General features: G+C 42.1%; 1 protein-coding gene across 1 annotated transcript in view; it reads right to left on the bottom strand.

Moving 5' to 3' along the window:
• nudt14 (nudix (nucleoside diphosphate linked moiety X)-type motif 14) overlaps positions 1-17,849 on the bottom strand; it is an 89,522-nt gene extending 71,673 nt beyond the window's left edge. Inside the window, exons 1-2 of the mRNA XM_046291791.1 lie at positions 17,806-17,849; positions 17,420-17,596 (exon numbers count right to left, since the gene is read on the bottom strand). Coding sequence (XP_046147747.1) covers positions 17,420-17,500 — 81 coding nt within the window. The 5' untranslated portion in view covers positions 17,501-17,596; positions 17,806-17,849. The remainder of the gene's footprint in view (positions 1-17,419; positions 17,597-17,805) is intronic.
• Between the last annotated feature and the right edge of the window lie 3,002 nt (positions 17,850-20,851).

Genomic DNA, 20,851 nt, shown 5'->3' with positions numbered 1-20,851 from the left:
TTTAGAATTCAAGGCACACTTAACCAGCATGGCTACCACAGCATTACACCATCCCAACTGGTTTGCACTTAGTGGGACTATCAATTGTTTTTCAACAGGACAATGACCAAAAACATACATCCAGGCTGTGTAAGGGCTATTTGATCAAGAAGGAGAGTGATGGAGTGCCGCATCGGATGACCTGGCCTCCACAATTACCCGACCTCAACCCAATTGAGATGGTTTGGGACGAGTTGGACAGCGCCGTGACAGCCAACAAGTGCTCAGCATATGTGGGAACTCCTTCAAGATTGTTGAAAATGCATTCCAGGTGACTAACTCATGAAGCTGGTTGAGAGAATGCCAAGAGTGTGCAAAGCGGTTATCAAGGCAAAGGGTGGCTACTTTGAAGAATCTAAAAATGTATTTTGATTTGTTTTAACTTTTTTGGGTACTACACAATTCCATATGTATTATTTCATAGTGTTGATATCTTCACTATTATTCTACAATGTAGAAAATAGTAAGAATAAAGAAAAACCCTTTAATGAGTAGGTGTGTCCACACTTTTGACTGGTACTGTACATTGGGCCCTATGGATTTCCACGATGCGTAGTACGAGGACGGAATTGCGGAATTTGCTAACAAAATAGAGTTAACTGTAGAACATTAATATTGCAGAATTGTAAAAACAAAACAAAAATCTAAAGTAGGCATAATTCTTGCAGTAACCTAAATTATTTTAGAAATTGTAAAATTACAGACGAATAGGCCTAGGGCACATATGTCAGAGTCAAGGCCCGCGGGCCACATCCGGCCCGCGAGAAGGTTTTTTACGGCCCCTGGGATGATCTTGATTTATTATTAGAACCGGCCCGCAGACCGCAGCAAGCCGGCAGCCCGCAGATCTTTTACACGCACCAATACTACATTTCCCACAATGCAACGGTGACGCACCGAGCAGTAGGCTGCTTCATTTCAATATTTATTGGCACAGCAGTTGTCAGCATCACAGTAAAATTAACTTTCAGATACCCATCAAAAATGGCAAAACGGAAGGTGGACACTGAGAACCGGGGGGTTTCAAACAAGGTGGGAGTCGGAGTATTTGTTCACGGAGGTAGCTGGAAAACCTGTGTGTCTTCTGTGTGGAGAAAGTGTGGCGGTACTGAAAGAGTATAATCTGAGAGGACATTATGAAACGAAACACGCGGACAAAAACAAGAATATGGACATGGAACAAAGGCTACAAAAGGCAGAGGAATTAAAACGAGGCCTCAAATCTCGACAGGCTCTGTTCAAAAAAGCCAAATCACAAGGCCAGGCTGCTGTCAAGGCCAGTTTTATTTTGGCAGAAGAGATCGCTAAATCACAGCCATTTACGGAGGGGGATTTCATCAAAAACTGCATGATTAAAGTTTGTGACGAAGTTTGCCCAGAAAAAAGGCAACTCTTTTTAAATGTGAGTCTGAGCAGAAACACCATTGCCGAGAGAGTAGACCAGTTGTCCATCAATCTAAAAGAGCAGCTTGTGAAAAAGGGAAAAGATTTCATTGCATATTCCTTGGCTGTGGATGAGAGCACCGACATTTCTGACATTGCCCAGTTGTCAATTTTCATCCGCGGAGTGGACTCCAGCCTAAGCGTGACAGAGGAGTTTTTGGCTTTACGTCCTATGCATGGCACAACTACGGGGCATGATTTGTATGAAGAGGTGTCAAGATGTGTAAATGAGATGGAGCTGCCTTGGGAAAAACTCGTGGGTTTGACAACCGACGGAGCACCTGCGATGTGTGGACACAGGAGCGGACTGGTGGAAAGATACGGGAAAAGATGCAAGAGGAAAACGCGACAGGTGAGCTGACAGCTTATCATTGTATCATACACCAGGAAGCGTTGTGCGGTAAAGCCTTGAAAATGGAGCATGTAATGAGCATCATCACGCGCACAGTTAACTTTATCAGAGCCAAAGGTTTGAATCACCGCCAGTTCAAGGCATTTCTGACGGAGTTAGAAACGGAGCATGGTGATTTGCCTTATCACACAGAGGTGCGATGGCTAAGCCAGGGAAAGGTGCTTCAAAGATGTTTCGAGCTTCGTGAGGAGATTTGTCTGTTCTTGGACAGCAAAGGGAAAGACACAACACAACTCCGAGACGAAATGTTTCTGTGTGAAATGGCTTTTCTGTGTGACATTACGAGTCATCTGAATGCAATGAACTTGCAGCTGCAGGGTCGGGATCGTGTCATCTCTGATATGTACAGTACAGTGAAGGCATTTAAAACCAAACTGACTCTGTGGGAGACGCAGATGCGGAAAGAAAATTTGAGCCACTTTCCCAGCTGCCAGACCATGAAAGAGAAGCTCTCTACCAGTGCGTTCCCGAGCGCACAGTTGGCTGATAAAATAGGTATGCTTGCCGCTGACTTTCGACGCCGATTTGCTGACTTTGAAGCACAAAAAAGCAGGTTGGAACTGCTCGGTAACCCATTTGCTGTTGACGTGGAAAGCTCACCACCAAACCTCCAAATGGAGTTGATTGACCTCCAATGCAATGATGCACTGAGGGCAAAATATGCGGCAGTGGGTGCTGCGGAGTTCGCCCGTTTCCTCCCCGACACAATGCCCCAGCTGCGCATCCAGGCTGCTCAAACGTTGTCTATGTTTGGCAGCACATACCTGTGTGAACAACTGTTTTCTTTGATGAACTTGAACAAAACATCACACAGAAGTCGACTTACTGCTGAACACCTCCACTCAATTCTGAGGATTTCCTCAGCTCAGAGCCTTACCCCGAACATTGATGAACTTGTGGAAAAGATGGGACACCACCAAGTATCACCCTCAACCTCAAACAAGTGAACATTACTGTGCAATCACATATTTAGAGTTTTTACTCAGTTCAAGTTTAAAAGTTAAAGTTTAATATTTGTTTTCACTGCATGTTACTTCTCCTTAAACAAAGTGTTGTTTTTGATTAATAGATTTTTGCACTTTATTTTATTGTATTTCAATCCAATTATATTTTAAAAATATTTCAGTTGAGTGGATGATAGAAAATTGCTATTATTGTTTTTTTCTTTGAAGTAAATTTAGCCCACTTTTGCTAAAATAGAAAATATAGGCTACTGATGGTGCCTTGAATACCGGTTTCTTTCATTTAATGTTCATGTTATGGGGATTTTTATATAAAGGAAATTTGTCTTTTGTGTCTGTTGAAAATTAAAGATTACTGACAGAGCCATAAGAAAATATTGCTTTATTTATCTGATCATATTGGAATATATTTGTTAGGTTTTCAGTAGGTTCAATTAGGTTCACTAGACTATATGCGTCATTTAAAAAAATTTCAATGAACATTCGAACAGTCCGGCCCTCGGCTCGTAGCTAAATTTTTTATTTGGCCCTCCGTCCATTTGACTTTGACACCCCTGGCCTAGGGAAATCATTCCTTTTTCGACTGGGTTTTTTTGAGAGGAGAGGTCGGTCGTGTGTGACCCTTACGTCACCTCACAACTTGGCCATCACTGAGAAACATGTTGAAGAGGCCTTCTGAGACAGCAACATTCTCAAAAAAGCGACAAAATTTGACTCTAACCCATAAATTCAGAGCAGAGCGATACCGAAAGGACTATTATGAGTCAGGCGATAAGCTGAGGAAAAGCACCGTGTATTATATTAAGTTAAAATAAGTGTTCATTCAGTATTGTTGTAAGTGTCATTATTACAAATACATTTCAAATGTAAAAAGCAAATCTCTTTTTATTTTTAAATCGGCCGATTAATCGGTAGTGGCTTTTTTTTTGGTATTCCAATCATCGGTATCGGTGTTGAAAAACCATACTTTGGGGGGGGAATCATACTTTTTGGAGAAATGTCCTCTGGACTGATGAAACAAAAATAGAACTGTTTAGACATAATGACAATCATTATGTTTGGAGGGAAAAGGGGGGGGCTTGCAAGCTGAAGAACACTATATCCAAACCATGAAGCAAGGGGGTGGCAGCATCATGTTGTGGGGGTGCTTTGTTGCAGGAGGGACTGGTGCACTTCACAAAATAGATGACATGATGAGGTAGGAAAATGATGTGGATATATTGAAGCAACATCTCAAGACATCATTCAGGGAGTTAAAGCTTGGTTGCAAATGGGTCTTCCAAATGGACAATGACCCCAAGCATACTTCCAAAGTTGTGGCAAAATGGCTTAAGAACAAAGTCGAGGTATTGGAATGACCATCACAAAGCCCTGACCTATATCTCATAGAACAGTTGTGGGCAGAACTGAAAAAGCTTGAGCGAGCAAGGAGGCGATGAAAGAAATAAAAGCTGAAATATAAAATCACTCTATTATTCTGACATTTCACATTCTATTTTTTTAGACATTTTACTTTTGCATTTTCCAATTAAGAACATTCAAAACAAAAGTGAAAAGATATTAGACAACGATAACTTCTGATTGGAGGAATGAAATTTCCATTTCAAGGCCATACATTTCTTGGCAATCGCTAGCAATATTTCTGTTAGCTTTATAGTATGGCTTTGCCTAAGGTTGGTGTTAGTATGGTTACCCAGTAGACAGACCTCCGGGTCTAAAGTGAATGCAACCCTGTGAATTGAGGATATGGTATCGCATACCACCTGCCAGAAACCATGCAGTTGTGAACACTGCCAAGTGGAATGGAGGAATGTTTCTTCATCTGAGCCACATCTAAAACATAGGGAGGAGATATCTGGGTTGAACTTGTGCAATTTAGATGGGGTGATATAGAGTTGATGGAGGAAATGAAACTGGATCAGTCTATCTGGAGTTCAATGTGGATGTAACACCATCCCTGCATAGGTCACGCCATAGATCCTCATCAAGATCAATACACAGATCTTTTTCCCATCCAAGTCTGAGTTTATCTAGCCCAGGCAGTGTTAGTCCTGACATAAGAGCATCGTAAACACGGGAAATGGTCTTGAAGTGTGGTTGGTCTGCATGGCAGAGTTCAAAAGGTGATATCTTAGGTAGGTTCCATTGTCCCTTGAGAGTCACCCTAATAAAGTTTCGTAGTTGTAGGTAGCTAAAGAAGTCCCAGTTAGGTAAGTGGTATTTATATTTCAGCTGATTAAAAGACATAAGAACTCCCTCCTCGTAACAATGTTCCAGAAGAGTGATCCCCTTATCAGACCATGGTCTAAAGTTACTATACTGGAAAAACATAGGAATCAATCGATTGTTCCATAAAGGGGTTTTAGGGGAAAGGAATCCCCCTAGTCTGAACAGCAGTTTGCACCATGCCAGGACAGAATGTATGATTAAAGGGTTGTCGGTGATGGTTTTTATAGATTTTCTGTCCCATTTGTAAAACAATTCTGCCCCAGTGTCATCATTTACCTAAAGCTTTTCAATGTTCAACCATGAGGGAGATGGACCAATGTCAAACCTCAAACCTAGAGCCACAAACCTAGACTGTGCAGCCCAGTAGTACATTCTAAAATTGGGGAGGTTTAAGCCCCCTTGACTGTAATCAAGGGTCAGTTTATCCAGGCCAACCCTAGGGGTTTTGCCGTGCCAGATAAACCATCTGGTAAACTTGTAGAGAGAGGAGAAAAATGCTGCGGGAACAGGGATAGGGAGAGATTGAAACAGATATAGAAATCTGGGCAGGACATTCATTTTAATTACATGGATTCTACCCAGTAGAGTGAGAGGTAAGTCCATCCATTTACAATGGTCACCCTCCACCTTTTGAAACAAACTGACCAGATTGAGTTTATAGAGGTTGTTCAGATTACCATCCACCATTATGCCCAAATATGTGAAGCGCATAGGCGACCATCTAAAAGGAAACTTGTGCTTGATGGTATGATGGTCAAAGACAGACAACTGTAAGATTTAGCTTTTATCAAACTGACCTTATATCCAGAGAAAGAACTAGAACACTGTAGTAGGATCTGCAAGTGAGAGGGGGAGTGTTCTGGGTTTGTTAGAAATAAGATAAGGTCGTCCGCAAAGGGTGATAATTTATGGGTATGGGGGCCCACCTCAAAGCCATGCATGTCAGGGCAATAGTCTCAGCCAACGGGTCGATGTCGAGGGCAAAGAGGTGGGGGCTAATTGGACAACCTTGTCTGTTCCCCCTATAAAGAGGGAAAGAGGAGGAAGTAATCCCATTGGTAGTAATCCTAGCTTTAGGAGATTTGTAGAGTGATTTTATCAAATTTACAAACACGGTACCTAAAATGAACTATTCCAAGACGCAAAAGAGGTATGGCCATTCAACCCTATCAAAAGGCCTTTTCAGCGTCGAGGGAGACTGCGACACTAGGTATTTTGTTTTTGTTGGCAAGGTGAATTATACCAAAGAACCTTCTGAGATTATTGGAGGACAATCTATTAATTATGAAGCCAGTCTGATCTGGGTTGACCAACAGGGGAAGACATGACTCCAGTCTCTTAGATAGCATCTTTGTGACCAGTTTACAATCTGTGTTAAGGAGAGAGATTGGTCTATAGGAGCCACACTTTAGCTGTGTTTTCCCTTTCTTGTGGATTACAGTAATCACTGCTTGAGAGAAAGACTCTGGAAAGCAGTTGTCTTCCCTGGCTTTTTTAAGTACCTCCATAAAGGTAGGGAACCAACAGCTCCCTAAATTCTTTATAAAACTCTGGAGGGAAGCCATCCTCCCCAGGAGATTTATTAAAAGGTAAGGATTTAATGGCCTCCAACAATTCAGGAACTGAGAAGTGTTCACTCAGGCGCTCGCTGTCTTCCCCTGACAGGCATGGGAGGTTGAGACAGGAGAGAAAGTAGTCGATCTCTGATAGATCATCGCTTGATTGGGAAGTGTAGAGGTCTTCATAGTATTTCTTTAAAGTATTATTAATTTCAGTAGGGTCAAAAGATCTCATTAGTAAGAGTTTCTATAGCATGAATTGTCCTCTTACTTTCAATTGCCATGCCAATACTTTGAGCTTTCTCTCCAAGCTCGTAATAACGCTGTTTTGATTTAGTGATGGCCCTCTCAGCTTGATATGTGTTCAGAATATTGTATTTAAGTTTTTTATTTACCAAAAGCCTGTATAGATCTTAGTCGGGCCTCTTTGGTAGTTTCTCTCTAGCTCGGAGATTTCAGATTCAAGGGCACTCAGTTCCGCACCGTGTTCTCTCTTCAGCCCTTTATTTAGTATAGGAAATTGTCTGTCCCCTCAGATAGGCCTTCAATGTGTCCCAAAGAATGAAACTGTCAGGAGCGGAGGGTTTGTTTGTCAAAGTAAAAATATCGATCTGCTCTTTGATGAATGCACAAAATGTAGGTTGCTTAGAATTTAGTCTCCATCTATATGCTACATTTACCTTGGTAGGAATGGAGATTGATAATACCAGAGGAGAATGGTCACTCAGCAATCTGGGGAGATACTCGACATCTAACACTATGAAACAGTTGTGTCGAAAGTAAAAATGTACCTATGTGTGTGTGTCTTGTGTGGGTGTGAATAAAAAGAGTAGTCCCTATCCTGTGGGTGCAACTGTCTCCAGATATCTAGTAAATTGAGATCTTTCATGAATGACATGGTGAGCTTGCCGGCTTTGGTAAGAAGTGAAGGTTTATCAGAGGACCTATCAAGAACTGTATCTAAACAAAAATTAAAATCTCCTCCAACCAGTAGCTATCCTGGTGGTGCTTGAGCAACCTGAAGGAAGACATTCTGAATAAACATATGGTCATCAAAGAGCAGTTAGGAGCATGAATATTCAATAGGGTCCAAGACCTTTTACGTTGAATGTGACATATTTTAGTGGACTAAGCATAGGTTGGGTTAAAAATATTTAACTAAATGGAAATCTATCATATGTAGATAATTAGGAAATGTTTAAACACAGAAGTGACCTGTGTGTCTCTTTAGGAAGGAAACAAACATAGAAAAAAATAAAAATCCCACCCACCCCGATTGTCAGACTAAAACAACAATCAAACATGAATACACTTGTAGAGATACGTTGCTGCTCGCTTTCCATCTTGCTTTTACTAGCTAAACTAAACTAAAACCTGCAAGCTCTCTAAGTTGAAAACAAACGTTGTGAATAGATATTTATGGCTGAATTTACTGCCCACGGTAAGGGCTGCTTGAGTCTCTTTTCCGAAAGATTAACATAAATGAGGGGGAAAGCAGTGGGCCTAAGCCCACTTCTTTGCTTCGCCCAGTGGATATGGAAAATATGGAAAATATACTCTCCTGTAAATGTAATAGAATTCACCCCGGAAAGATATGGTTAGTTGAAAATGTACAAATTAATTATGGTGGCCGGAAGATATCAGCAGTTCAGTCCGCATAAGAGAAAACAAACCAACTGCATTTTATCCCCCAGAGAGACAGTCCTGGCTCAGACGTTGTTCAGTTCTTTGAGAAAAGTGTGCACTTCTCCCGGTGTGTTGAAGGGATGGCTTCGGCCTTTATACACGCAGGGTGGATGAGGTAGCCTGTGATGTTCTTCTCCTTCAGTGCTTTGGCGGCAGGTCTGAACTGCTTGCAACGTCTGGCGAGATACGCGCTCATATCCGGGAAAAGGCTGACCCTCTTTCCATCGATGGGGATGTCCCCTTTGGCTCTTTTGCGAGTTGGAGTATCTTCTCTCGGTCTTGGAAACGGAGGAACCTGATCAGGACGGCCCGTGGGGACTCATCTGGCCGGGGCTTCTGCGCAGATGTTCTGTGGGCGCGTTCGATATCCAGCGGCTTGGTGAAGTTAATTATGCCAAGGACCTCCGGGATCCATTGAGTGAAGAAACGGACTGGGTCACGGCCCTCACTCTCCTCTTTCAATCCCACTACACGGATATTACTACGTCTACTCTGGTTCTCCATCTGATCTACCTTGTTTTTGAGGTAGGCATTGTCCTTTTGCAGTTGTATCAAGACCTGGTCATGTCGAGCGATGGTATCTTCAACTGTGCTAATGCGCAACTCTGCCTCAGTCGTTCTCAAAAGGAGATCATCCATGGAGGATTTCAGGTCGTCAATGAAAGAATGGAGTTCAGCCGATTTATCCATTTTCATAGTAAGACCTTTGTTACCATCCTGAATTTCCCGGAGGAGAGTAGCCAGCATGTCGGCAGGCTCGCAAGAGGCTGCTGAGAGCAACAGTCTGGAACTGTCTTCTGACTTATGAGGGCTAATGCTAATCTTGCTAGCTGTAGCGTTATCGTTATCTTGGGAATCAACAAAGTTTTGGTCGTCCTTCTTGCCTCTCGGTCGGCGGTCCATGGCTCTTTGGGAAGGTAAGTACTTGACAATTTATCAGCCGATGTTAGAATATTGTTTCAACGTTGTTATTTAGGTAAAAATAGAACAACTTTGAAGAGCTTGGTTTGTCAACGTTTGCTCAGCTCCGCGGCATCACGTGCTCCCGACAATTCACATTCTTAAAATAAAGTGGTGATTCTAACTGACCTAAAACAGGTTTTTTTTCTCTGATTAAATGTCAGGAAATGTGAAAAACTGAGTTGAAACGCCGCATCGTTCTCAATACCAATATGCTGGTTAACTTTGCTATTATTCACATAACAACATAGGGAAAGGCTACTGCAGCGCCAGCTGTGCCATCAGACTCTGGGTTCGCGCCCAGGCTCTGTCGTAACCGGTCGCGATCAGGAGGTCCACGGGGCGACGCACAATTGGCCAAGCGTCGTCCGGGTTAGGGAGGGCTTGGCCGGTAGGGATGTCCTTGTCTCATCGCGCAGCAGCGACTCCTGTGGCGGGCCGGGCGCAGTGCACGCTAACCAAGGTTGCCAGGTGCACGGTGTTTCCTCCGACACATTGGTGCGGCTGGCTTCCAGGTTGGATGCGCACTGTGTTAAGAAGCAGTGCGGCTTGGTTGGGTTGTGTATCGGAGGACGCATGACTTTCAACCTTCATCTCATCCGAGCCTGTGAGACAAGGTAGTAGTTACTAACAATTGGATACCACAAAATTGGGGAGAAAAAGAGGTCAAAAATCACACACAATTTTATTTTTTTCAAATAATAAAAATAGGGGAAGGAGCCAATTCTATGGCACACTTTAGATCAGGTTTCAGAACTGCGGACTGTGACCATATCCAACCCGGGAGAAAGCACATGTTATAAAATAACACTAGATGTATTAGTGTTGCACCATTGTATTACATAATATAACCATATACAAATTTCAGTTTCACGTCTGAGTGGACTGTGCTATCCGCAATGGATTAGTCCACTGAGACAGGGGCAAATCAGACAGGTATCTTGTGCACCATAAAAAGATATATATTTTAAATGAGACTGCTCAACTAAAGAAATCTTGGGTCGACCAAAAGCCCAAACAATAGCCCAAATAATTGACCAGTCAACTAAATGGGGTCAGTCCTAGTAAATATATTATAATGCTTGCAAAAATGTCATGCCGAATATGTATTCATGTCATTATCACCAATCAACTGCAATATACAAAAACAATTAATTTAGATGCTAACTAGCTACGGTAACCATAACAGAGTTACTGTATTTAGTTAGTGTATGCACAATGACTGTAAGTCCCGTCTGCTAAATGGCATATATTATTATTATTATTATTATTATTATTAGTATGCTAACTAACCCGTCTGCTACATCCAAAATAATAGTGCTTGTAACAAGAACAGCCGAGTTCCATCTTATTGACTGTGTTACAGTCCAAACAACATGTAGGCCTGTTATAAGAACAACATTTATTATGAAATTTACAGGCAAATCATTACAGAATCCTGGTCTCTCAGCCTGTATCTTTGGTGCAAATTTAGCAATGCTTGCTAGCTAAGTAGCTAAACCTGCTGCATCTGAAATAAAGTGTTCCCCGATAACAGAAATATAAAGCCTCAGCGACTGTCCATGCAACCACCCAACACTAGAGGTATCTGGAACAAAAAAAGTAGTATGTTTACAAGTAATTCAATATGGAAATATAGGCTATTTGGAAAAGGCTCAATAGCTGGTGGGAGTGGTTTTGCTGAATAGAATCATGGGAGTTTGAACATATTGTAGTAAGCTGTCTATAAATATCGTTCTATAGCAGTGGTCATCAACCGGTCGATCGTGATAGTTTCCCATTTTGAACCCTTTCAGGTGTCTGAAGTATTTTTTTATTTATTTAACTAGGCAAGTCAGTTAAGAACAAATTCTTATTTACAATGATGGCCTAGGAACAGTGGTTTAATGTTACGAGAATTATGTTCTCAAGGTTCATAACCCAATTGAATTATCATTACTCAGTCTTACAAATTCTGGTTTGCAGATACTGGTCGAATAAAACAGACAGAGGCCCAGCTAAAATAGTCAAAAAGGCTTATTCACAAGAGCGCTGGTCTGTTGTACAAAACCATTCATTTTATACTGGCTTTACGCATATACTTTCACACACAAACATTAGGTATCCTACGCACACACTGTCCTACCCAGCCGACAAAGATTAGGGACCGTGAGAAGCACTCCCTGTCCTTTCCCAAATCTCTCAGTGGCCCCCAGCCAAGGTCGGCACCGAATCTTGCTCAGACAGTCTGTGTTTAAGACACTTTAGAGACATATTGTTATATTGTTTTACCCTAATTCTGACTAAAACTACACACATCATTAACAATAATTTGATGATTCTAATGTATTTCATTGATGATTCTAATCAATTACATACAATCATATAGTTTCAGGGTGGAATATTCTAATCATTCATTTAAACAAATTCCATCCACAGATAACTGCCTTGCTCAGTGGCAGAACAACAGATTATTACCTTGTCAGCTCAGGGATTCGATCAAGCAACCTTTCGGTTACTGGCCCAACACTAACTACTAGGCTACCTGCCGCCACAAAAGGTAGAAACTCTGCCTTCTCGGAGAGCAAACCAAGTGCACTATAGACCTACCACTGGCTAATCGGATGGCTCAGATTAATGTGTCTGCAGTAACTTAGCAGGTATAAAAGAAAGCTACAGCAAAGTTGATACTGCGAGATTTCAAAACCATGACTAGAGAGAGACTGTCAACAAACACAGCAAAGAGACGCTGTTTTTATTATCTCTCCCTTCGCTGAGACTGACCATCAGATGTAGGCACCATCAGCCCAGTAATACACTGCTCAAAAAAAATAAAGGGAACACTAAATAACACATCCTAGATCTGAATGAATGAAATATTCTTATTAAATACTTTTTTCTTTACATAGTTGAATGTGCTGACAACAAAATCACACAAAATTATCAATCGAAATCAAATTTATCAACCCATGGAGCTCTGGATTTGGAGTCACACTCAAAATTAAAGTGGAAAACCACACTACAGGCTGATCCAACTTTGATGTAATGTCCTTAAAACAAGTCAAAATGAGGCTCAGTAATGTGTGTGACCTCCACGTGCCTGTATGACCTCCCTACAACGCCTGAGCATGCTCCTGATGTGGTGGCGGATGGTCTCCTGAGGGATCTCCTAATGGCAGTCAGGCTACCTCTGGCGAGCACATGGAGGGCTGTGCGGCCCCCCAAAGAAATGCCACCCCATGACTGACCCACCGCCAAACCGGTCATGCTGGAGGATGTTGCAGGCAGCAGAACGTTCTCCACGGCGTCTCCAGACTCTGTCACGTGCTCAGTGTGAACCTGCTTTCATCTGTGAAGAGCACAGGGCGCTAGTGGCGAATTTGCCAATCTTGGTGTTCTCTGGCAAATGCCAAACGGTTTTGGGCTGTAAGCACAACCCCCACCTGTGGACGTTGGGCCCTCATACCACCCTCATGGAGTCTGTTTCTGACCGTTTGAGCAGACATGCACATTTGTGGCCTGCTGGAGGTCATTTTGCAGGGCTCTGGCAGTGCTCCTCCTGCTACTCCTTGCACAAAGGCAGAGATAGCGGTCCTGCTGCTGGGTTGTTGCCCTCCTACGGCCTCCTCCACGTCTCCTGATGTACTGGCCTGTCTCCTGGTAGCGCCTCCATGCTCTGGACACTACGCTGACAGACACAGCAAACCTTCTTGCCACAGCTCACATTGATGTTCCATCCTGGACGAGCTGCACTACCTGAGCCACTTGTTTGGGTTGTAGACTCCGTCTCATGCGACCACTAGAGTGAAAGCACCGCCAGCATTCAAAAGTGACCAAAACATCAACCAGGAAGCATAAGAACTGAGAAGTGGTTTGTGGTTATCACCTGCAGAACCACTCCTTTATTGGGGGTGTCTTGCTAATTGCCTATAATTTCCACCTGTTGTCTATTCCCTTTGCACAACAGCATGTGAAATTTATTGTCAATCAGTGTTGCTTCCTAAGTGGACAGTTTGATTTCACAGAAGAAGTGTGATTGACTTGGAGTTACATTGTCTTGTTTAAGTGTTCCCTTTATTTTTTTGAGCAGTGTATATTTAAATGTATGCTCACTCAGCTGTGCCTCACATGTTAAACTGATCTATTACCGGTGTGGTCATATTGCCTACCTCAAACGTTGAAATATAATTGTAAAAAATGGTGTGAAGAACAATGCATTGGCAGGGAAATTCAAGCAATTCCAATATGCGATGATAATATATTGGGCCTATAGCCTACTGCACAAACCTCATTGCTACAGTGTTGTTATTCATTGGTTAATGTTGCATATAGGCTTACGTTTGTGTAATTTAAAAAAAATTCTGAGCGATCGACCTCGGCTTGCATTTCAACTCAGAAAGTAATCTTGACTCAAAAGGTTGGTGACTACTGTTCTATAGGTTTTTTGAGCATCTATTTAAAATATTTACCGTTGTTATTAGAAAAGGACAACTTGAGCAACATATAGCTTGGAGTTCCAATATGATCAGAAAACTACAGATTTGTCATATAGGATTGTTGAAAATGACTGTCCATAATTGTATTGGATTAGTAATTTACAGCATTTGCAGGCACTCTTATCCAGATAGTAGTGAGTGCATACATTGTCGTACTGGTCCCCCCTTGGGAATCGAACCCACAACCCTGGGCTTACAAGCGCCATGCTATACCAACTGAACCATCTCAGGGATCCTACTTGAATACGTCACAGAGAAGAAATGTACAGTTTTGCTCATCACCAAACAGTCAATAGACAATAAAATACAATTACTCAAACTGTGTATGACATCAATAAATATTTCATAATAACAACTCAAAACGTTAAAAGTGGGCAGAATTGTTCTTTAAGGTACTTTGCATTGAGCAACTACTGCACCTTGTCAACAATGACCTCAAATACTAATCTGCACAATATTCAGTGTTCCCCCTATATTCCCACTCTAATCAGCATATACTCTTCAGATATTGTAATTCAGTATGTCGTCTGTATTTTGTTTGTAAACTCAGCAAAAAAGAAACATCCCATTTTCCGGACCCTGTCTTTCAAAGAGAATTTGTAAAAATTCAAATAATTTCACAGTCTTCATTGTAAAGGGTTTAAACACTGTTTCCCATGCTTGTTCAATGAACCATAAACAATTAATGAACAATGTGCCCGTGGAATGGTCGTTAAGACACAGACGGTAGGCAATTAAGGTCATAGTTATGAAAACCCTACACCCAAACAAGGGCACTGCGTTCATCCACCTCTGGCCTGCTCACCTCCCTACCACTGAGGAAGTACAGCTCCCGCTCAGCCCAGTCAAAACTGTTCGCTGCCCTGGCCCCCCCAATGGTGGAACAAACTCCCTCACGACGCCAGGAAAGCGGAGTCAATCACCACCTTCCGGAGACACCTGAAACCCCACCTCTTTAAGGAATACCTAGGATAGGATAAGTAATCCCTCTCACCCCCCCCCCCCCCATAAGATTTAGATGCACTATTGTAAAGTGACTGTTCCACTGGATGTCATAAGGTGAATGCACCAATTTGTAAGTCGCTCTGGATAAGAGCGTCTGCTAAATGACTTAAATGTAAATGTTAAATGTAAAACTTAGGACACTAAAGAGGCCTTTCTACTGACTCTGAAAAACACCAAAAGAAAGATGCCCAGGGTCCCTGCTCATCTGCATGAATGTGCCTCAGGCATGCTGCAAGGAGGTATGAGGACTGTAGATGTGGCCAGGGCAATAAATTGCAATGTCCATACAGTGAGATGCCTAAGACAGCATTACAGGGAGACAGGATGGACAGCTGATCGTAATGATCATTTTCGCAGTGGCAGACCACGTGTAACAACACCTGCACAGGATCGGTACATCGAACATCACACCTGTGGGACAGATACAGGACAACAACAACTGCCTGAGTTACACGAGGAATGCACAATCCCTCCATCAGTGCTCAGACTGTCTGCAATAGGCTGAGAGGCTGGACTGAGGGCTTGTAGGCCTGTTGTAATGTAGGTCCTCACCAGACATCACCGGCAACAACGTCGCCTATGGGCACAAACCCACCGTCGCTGAACCAAACAGGACTGGCAAAAAGTGCTCTTCACAGACGAGTCGCGGTTTTGTCTTACCAGGGGTGATGGTCGGATTTGCATTTATCGTCAAAGGAATGAGCGTTACACCGAGGCCTGTACTCTGGAGCGGGATCAATTTGTAGATGGAGGGTCCGTCATGGTCTGGGGCGGTGTGTCACAGCATCATCGGACTGAGCTTGTTGTCATTGCAGGCAATCTCAATGCTGTGCGTTACTGGGAAGACATCCTCCTCCCTCATGTGGTACCCTTCCTGCAGGCTCATCCTGACATGACCCTCCAACATGACAATACCACCAGCCATACTGCTCGTTCTGTGCGTGATTTTCTGCAAGACAGGAATGTCAGTGTCCTGCCATGGCCAGCGAAGAGCTCGGATCTCAATCCCATTGAGCACGTCTGGGACCTGTTGGATCGGAGGGTGAGGGCCATTCCCCCCAAAAATGTATGGGAACTCCCAGGTGCCTTGGTGGAAGAGTGGGGTAACATCTCACAGCAAGAACTGGCAAATCTGGTGCAGTCCATGAGGAGATGCACTGCAGTACTTAATGCAGCTGGTGGCCACACCAGATACTAACTGTTACTTATGATGTTGACCCCCCATTGTTCAGGGACTCTATTCAATTTCTGTTAGTCACATGTCTGTGGAACTTGTTCAGTTTGTCTCAGTTGTTGAATCTTATGTTCATACAAATATTTACACAAGTTTGCTGAAAATAAACACAGTTGACAGTGAGAGGACGTTTCTTTTTTTACAAAACATTTTGTCTATTGCATGCAAGCAGCACATTCTCACAAGAGAAAATTCAGGGTATGTGTAAATGTACTTGGCAAATGAAGGTGATTCTGATCTCAGAAAAGGTTGAGTGAATGTGATGAAACATTGCCCACCCCAAAGGGAATCACTGCTAAAGAAATCACAGCAGAAAAATGTAGCATTCTTAGAAAGGTCAAAGTAGAGGCTAGAGGCCAGACACTGTAAGCCTACATGTCATTGACCTGAGTATAACTTTCAATTCAGAGTGGAAACTGCCTTGTGTAAAGAACGGCAACCATGCTAAATCTGGTTCCAATAGGGTTATTATAAGTAACTAAATATGCATAATTGCTTGTGACCATTACTATAGCCCAATCAATAAACACACACTCAACCACAAAGATAGTCATCTTGAACATCACATGGTCGTTTAAGTGTAGCCAATCCATCTTCCAAACGATGTAGCTAGCTACCCAAATAGAGCAGGTACTAGTGGAATCAATATACCCACACATTTATTTGAATACCTGAGGGAATTTAGCTAACTACAGTAGCTACATTAGGTAGCTGCCCTTTAGATTTAATATTTAGGGAGATCAACATTTTAACAAAATTTGTGGGCCATAAAATACTGGTGGGTTCGATTCATAAAAGTAGACTTGTGGGTTTCCTGGTTAGATCCAAATCAATCACTGGAAGTCGAATAGGTTTGCATGTTCAGCATAGCACCCAAATGCTGCATCAACATCCGACCTCAGTCCCACAACAAGCTAGCTAGTTGACGAGCCAGGCTAGCCAGCTCTCAGTTTGACACATCTCAAGGTCTTGCCCAACTAGCGCCAGCGCTACTGTGCCACTCAACCTTTAACAACCATCAACAACAGGGGAAATTCAGATATTATAGTGGTCAGGTTGTCAATTTCCAGCAAGTTAGCCAGCTAGCTAACTAGCCTAATGTAAAGCATGTGCTCGACATGAGACAGCAACTGATATGTTAGCGAACTACTATACTTGCTTGAATATTTACATTTCATGCAATTGATTTTCGTAAATATTTGGTGGCAGTGTTGATGCAGAGTTAATAAAGACGTTAAGTCGATAAGTATGGTCATTTAAATATGGTGTGCCATCTTTTTATGAAGGTTACGACGTTGATGCTGCACAATAAGGCAATTGCAAAATGAATGGGGGTTGGGCAACTAGCAATAAAAATACATGGTGTCCGCAATTCATGCTGGATGATATAACGCGAGTGGGCTATTTGGACTCACCTGGCTATAGTGCACCCTGAATGGTTTTAGATAATTGGAGCTGGTGCACGGAACGACCTGGATATCATTGATCTGCTCCATAGTTCAGACTGCTGGCTGCCCACCGGTGTTTCTCACCACAACAGAAAGCACAAACCGCAGGTCGTAGTGGAGAACAAGACAAATGCCTACGGATGCCTAGTAAGGACAAAGTAAAAAAAAAAAAAACTTTTTTTTTAAGTCACAAAATTAAAACAGGTTAATGAAAACTCAATGGATGATGATGAATATTGCATAAACCGAAGTAATAAAAATAAAGATAATAATTTTCATGACAACTGAATGACAAGTGAGAGGATTAAAACGATATGCAGTGCTTCATATAGTATAATAGGAATTAAACTCACTAGCACAGTGGTGCCTCTGCCTATTGTTGGCTGGTGTCCCTTTCCCGCCGACAGAAGTTCTTCGCGCACTTTGCAACAGGATGTTTGCCGCGCGCGCCTGGCAAGTGCATGTGTCCTCAAGGCGTGCAGCTATACAGTAACTTTCCCGCCGTGACCGAAGGATTATAGATTAATTTCACTTGACTCACCTCCACCTCCGCTTTATGTCTGAAATCATCTCATAGGAATTTGTAGAGAACATCGAAAGCTGTTCAATTTAAGTCACGGGTAGCACACCTGGCTACCGCTGCTTGATAACCTCTTGGCTGTGGCAGCTATCAATGGTTATGTTCTTTGTCATGGACTAAAGTGCAGGAGGCTTTGTTTCACCATAGAGCCGTTTTGCCCAGGGGACTTTTTAATCAATTGCTAAAGTAGCCTAACAAGTGATAGAAACAAATCAGACTGATGCACAAAGTCCCATCCAAACAGAATTAAGTTAGTGACTTAATGGAGGGGCTTACCGGGGCTGAAGCCCCTGGGCCCAGGCCCGTGGGGGGCCCAACAGACAGTACAAAAAAAGTATATTTTAGGGAAATATATACAGTATATATTATATATGTAGTATATATTGTTTCTTTTTTCACTGCACCCGTCAACCACAGGAAGAGTGTAGACAGCCTGCTGCTGCAGCTCTGCTCATCTTCAGATGGGAGGTAGGGGCTCACATGGGTAATTGGAGGGCCTTGCCTTAATTGGGTAACTGATTAATAAAACATTTGTGTGTGGTCAATTGTGTGAGTCAGGGGCTAGGCCCAAGCCCGTAGTGGCCCAAGAGGCATTTTTTTTTTCACCCGACTTTATGAATCTGCTCTCAATGTTCAAAATACACCAGAGGCAATAGTTTAGCCACAGAGGATAAAAGTGTATAAACAAGTTCTGTGGATTAAGCTTTATCACAAGCGCATACAGGTAACTGTCAAAATTAAGTCAGCACCAACATAAAGTGTTTTTATTTAAGATTTATCTATTTTTGACTAAACACTTATTTTTCTTGAAACTGCATTGTTTGTTATGGGCTTGTAATAAGCATTTCACTGTAAGGTCTACACCTGTTGTATTCGGGCACATGTGACAAATACAATTTGATTTATTTTTATTTAAAAGGGTGTTTCGCCACCACGAGCTGTCGGAACAGGTTCAATACGCCTTGGAATAGATTCTTCAAGTGGACCTAAACCATGACAGGAAAACTACAGTTGGGAAGGCCTCACTTTGGGCAGAATTTGTGCTAAATATGGCCAGAGCTTGTTGCATTGTGGCCATAGGGATATAATACATAGAAAGGTTTTGTAACCTCTTACCCTAGCAATTGACTGATAAACTCATTGGTACACTATCAATAGATGACAGTCCTGACTTGAATGGGAACTGTTATCTATGGATTATATTTATAATGTTGGTTGCTGCTGTCGGTTTGCCTTTTGGAAATGTCAAAATAAAATTGTGGGAAAAACGCACAGTTTGAAAAGCAAATGCCTAATGCTGAAAAGAGAAGATTAATCTGTCTGTAGAACTATTTTTTGTTCTCAACAACTCCCTATTTGTATTGAAATTCAGCACTGTTTTCAAAGTAGATCATCTAGAGATGAGCGCATCGGCCATCACCGTGAGTAGCCTATAGCCGTTTTCTTCAGTGTGTCAATATGTCACTGGAAATGTTATTTAGTAGTCTACTGTAGCAAGGGCTTTTCTTTATTTTGACTATTTTCTACATTGTAGAATAATAGTGAAGGCATCACAACTATTAAATAACACATATGGAATCATGTAGTAACCAAAAATAGTGTTAAACAAATCAACATTTTAGGTTTTAGATTCTTCAAATAGCCACCCAATGCCTTGATGACAGCTTTGCATACTCTTGGCATTCTCTCAACCAGCTTCACCTGGAATGCTTTTCCAACAGTCTTGAAGGAGTTCTCACATATGCTGAGCACTTGTTTGATGTTTTTCCTTAACTCTGCAGTCCAACTCATCCCAAACCATCTCAATTGGGTTGAGGGCGGGTGATTGTGGAGGCCAGGTCTTCTGATGCATCACTATATTACTCCCCTTCTTTGTCAAATAGCCCTTACACAGCCTGGAGGTGTGTTGAGTTATTGTCCTGTTGAAAAACAAATGATTGTCCCAATAAGCGCAAACCAAATTTGGACTCATCAGACCAAAAGACAGATTTTCACTGGTCTGATGTCCATTGCTCGTGTTTCTTGGCCCAGGCAAGTCTCTTCTTCATATTTTTGTCCTTTGTAGTGGTTTCTTTGCAGAAATTCGACCAGGAAGGCCTGATTCACGCATTCTCCTCTGAACAGATGATATTGAGATGTGTCTGTTACTTGAACTCTGTGAAGCATTTATTTGGGCTGCAATTTCTGAGGCTGGTAACTCTAATTAACTTATTCTCTGCAGCAGAGGTAACTATGGGTCTTATTTTCCTGTGGCGGTCCTCTTGGTGGTTTTAACGACTGCACTTGACATTTTCCAGTTTGACTGAACTTCATGTCATAAGTAATGATGGACTGTCGTTTCTCTTTGCTTATTTGAGCTATTCCTGCCATAATATGGACTTGGTCTATAGGGCTATCTTCTGTAAACCACTCCTACCTTGTCACAACACAACTGATTGGCTGAAACACATGAAGGAAAGAAATTGCACAAATGAACTTTTAACAAGGCACGCCTTTTAATTGAAATGCATTCCAAGTGACTACTTCATGAAGCTGGTTGAGAGAATACCAAGAGTGTTCAAAGCTATCATCAAGGCAAAGGATGGCTACTTGTAAGAATATCAATTATAAAATACTTTTTTGGTTACTTCTTGATTCCATATGTGTAATTTCATAGTTTTGACATATTCACTATGGTTCTACAATGTAGAAAATAGTTTTAAAAAATAAAGAAAAATCCTTGAATGAGTCGGTGTGTCCAAACTTTTGACTGGTACTGTGCCTTCGGAAAGTATTCAGACCCTTTGACTTTTTCCACATTTTGTTATATTACATCCTTA

Source organism: Oncorhynchus gorbuscha, linkage group LG12, assembly GCF_021184085.1.
Source record: "Oncorhynchus gorbuscha isolate QuinsamMale2020 ecotype Even-year linkage group LG12, OgorEven_v1.0, whole genome shotgun sequence".
In the NCBI taxonomy this organism is placed as follows: Eukaryota; Metazoa; Chordata; class Actinopteri; order Salmoniformes; family Salmonidae; genus Oncorhynchus; species Oncorhynchus gorbuscha.
The sequence above is the reverse complement of the archived record's forward strand: the minus strand, read 5'-3'. Positions and strand labels throughout refer to the sequence as shown.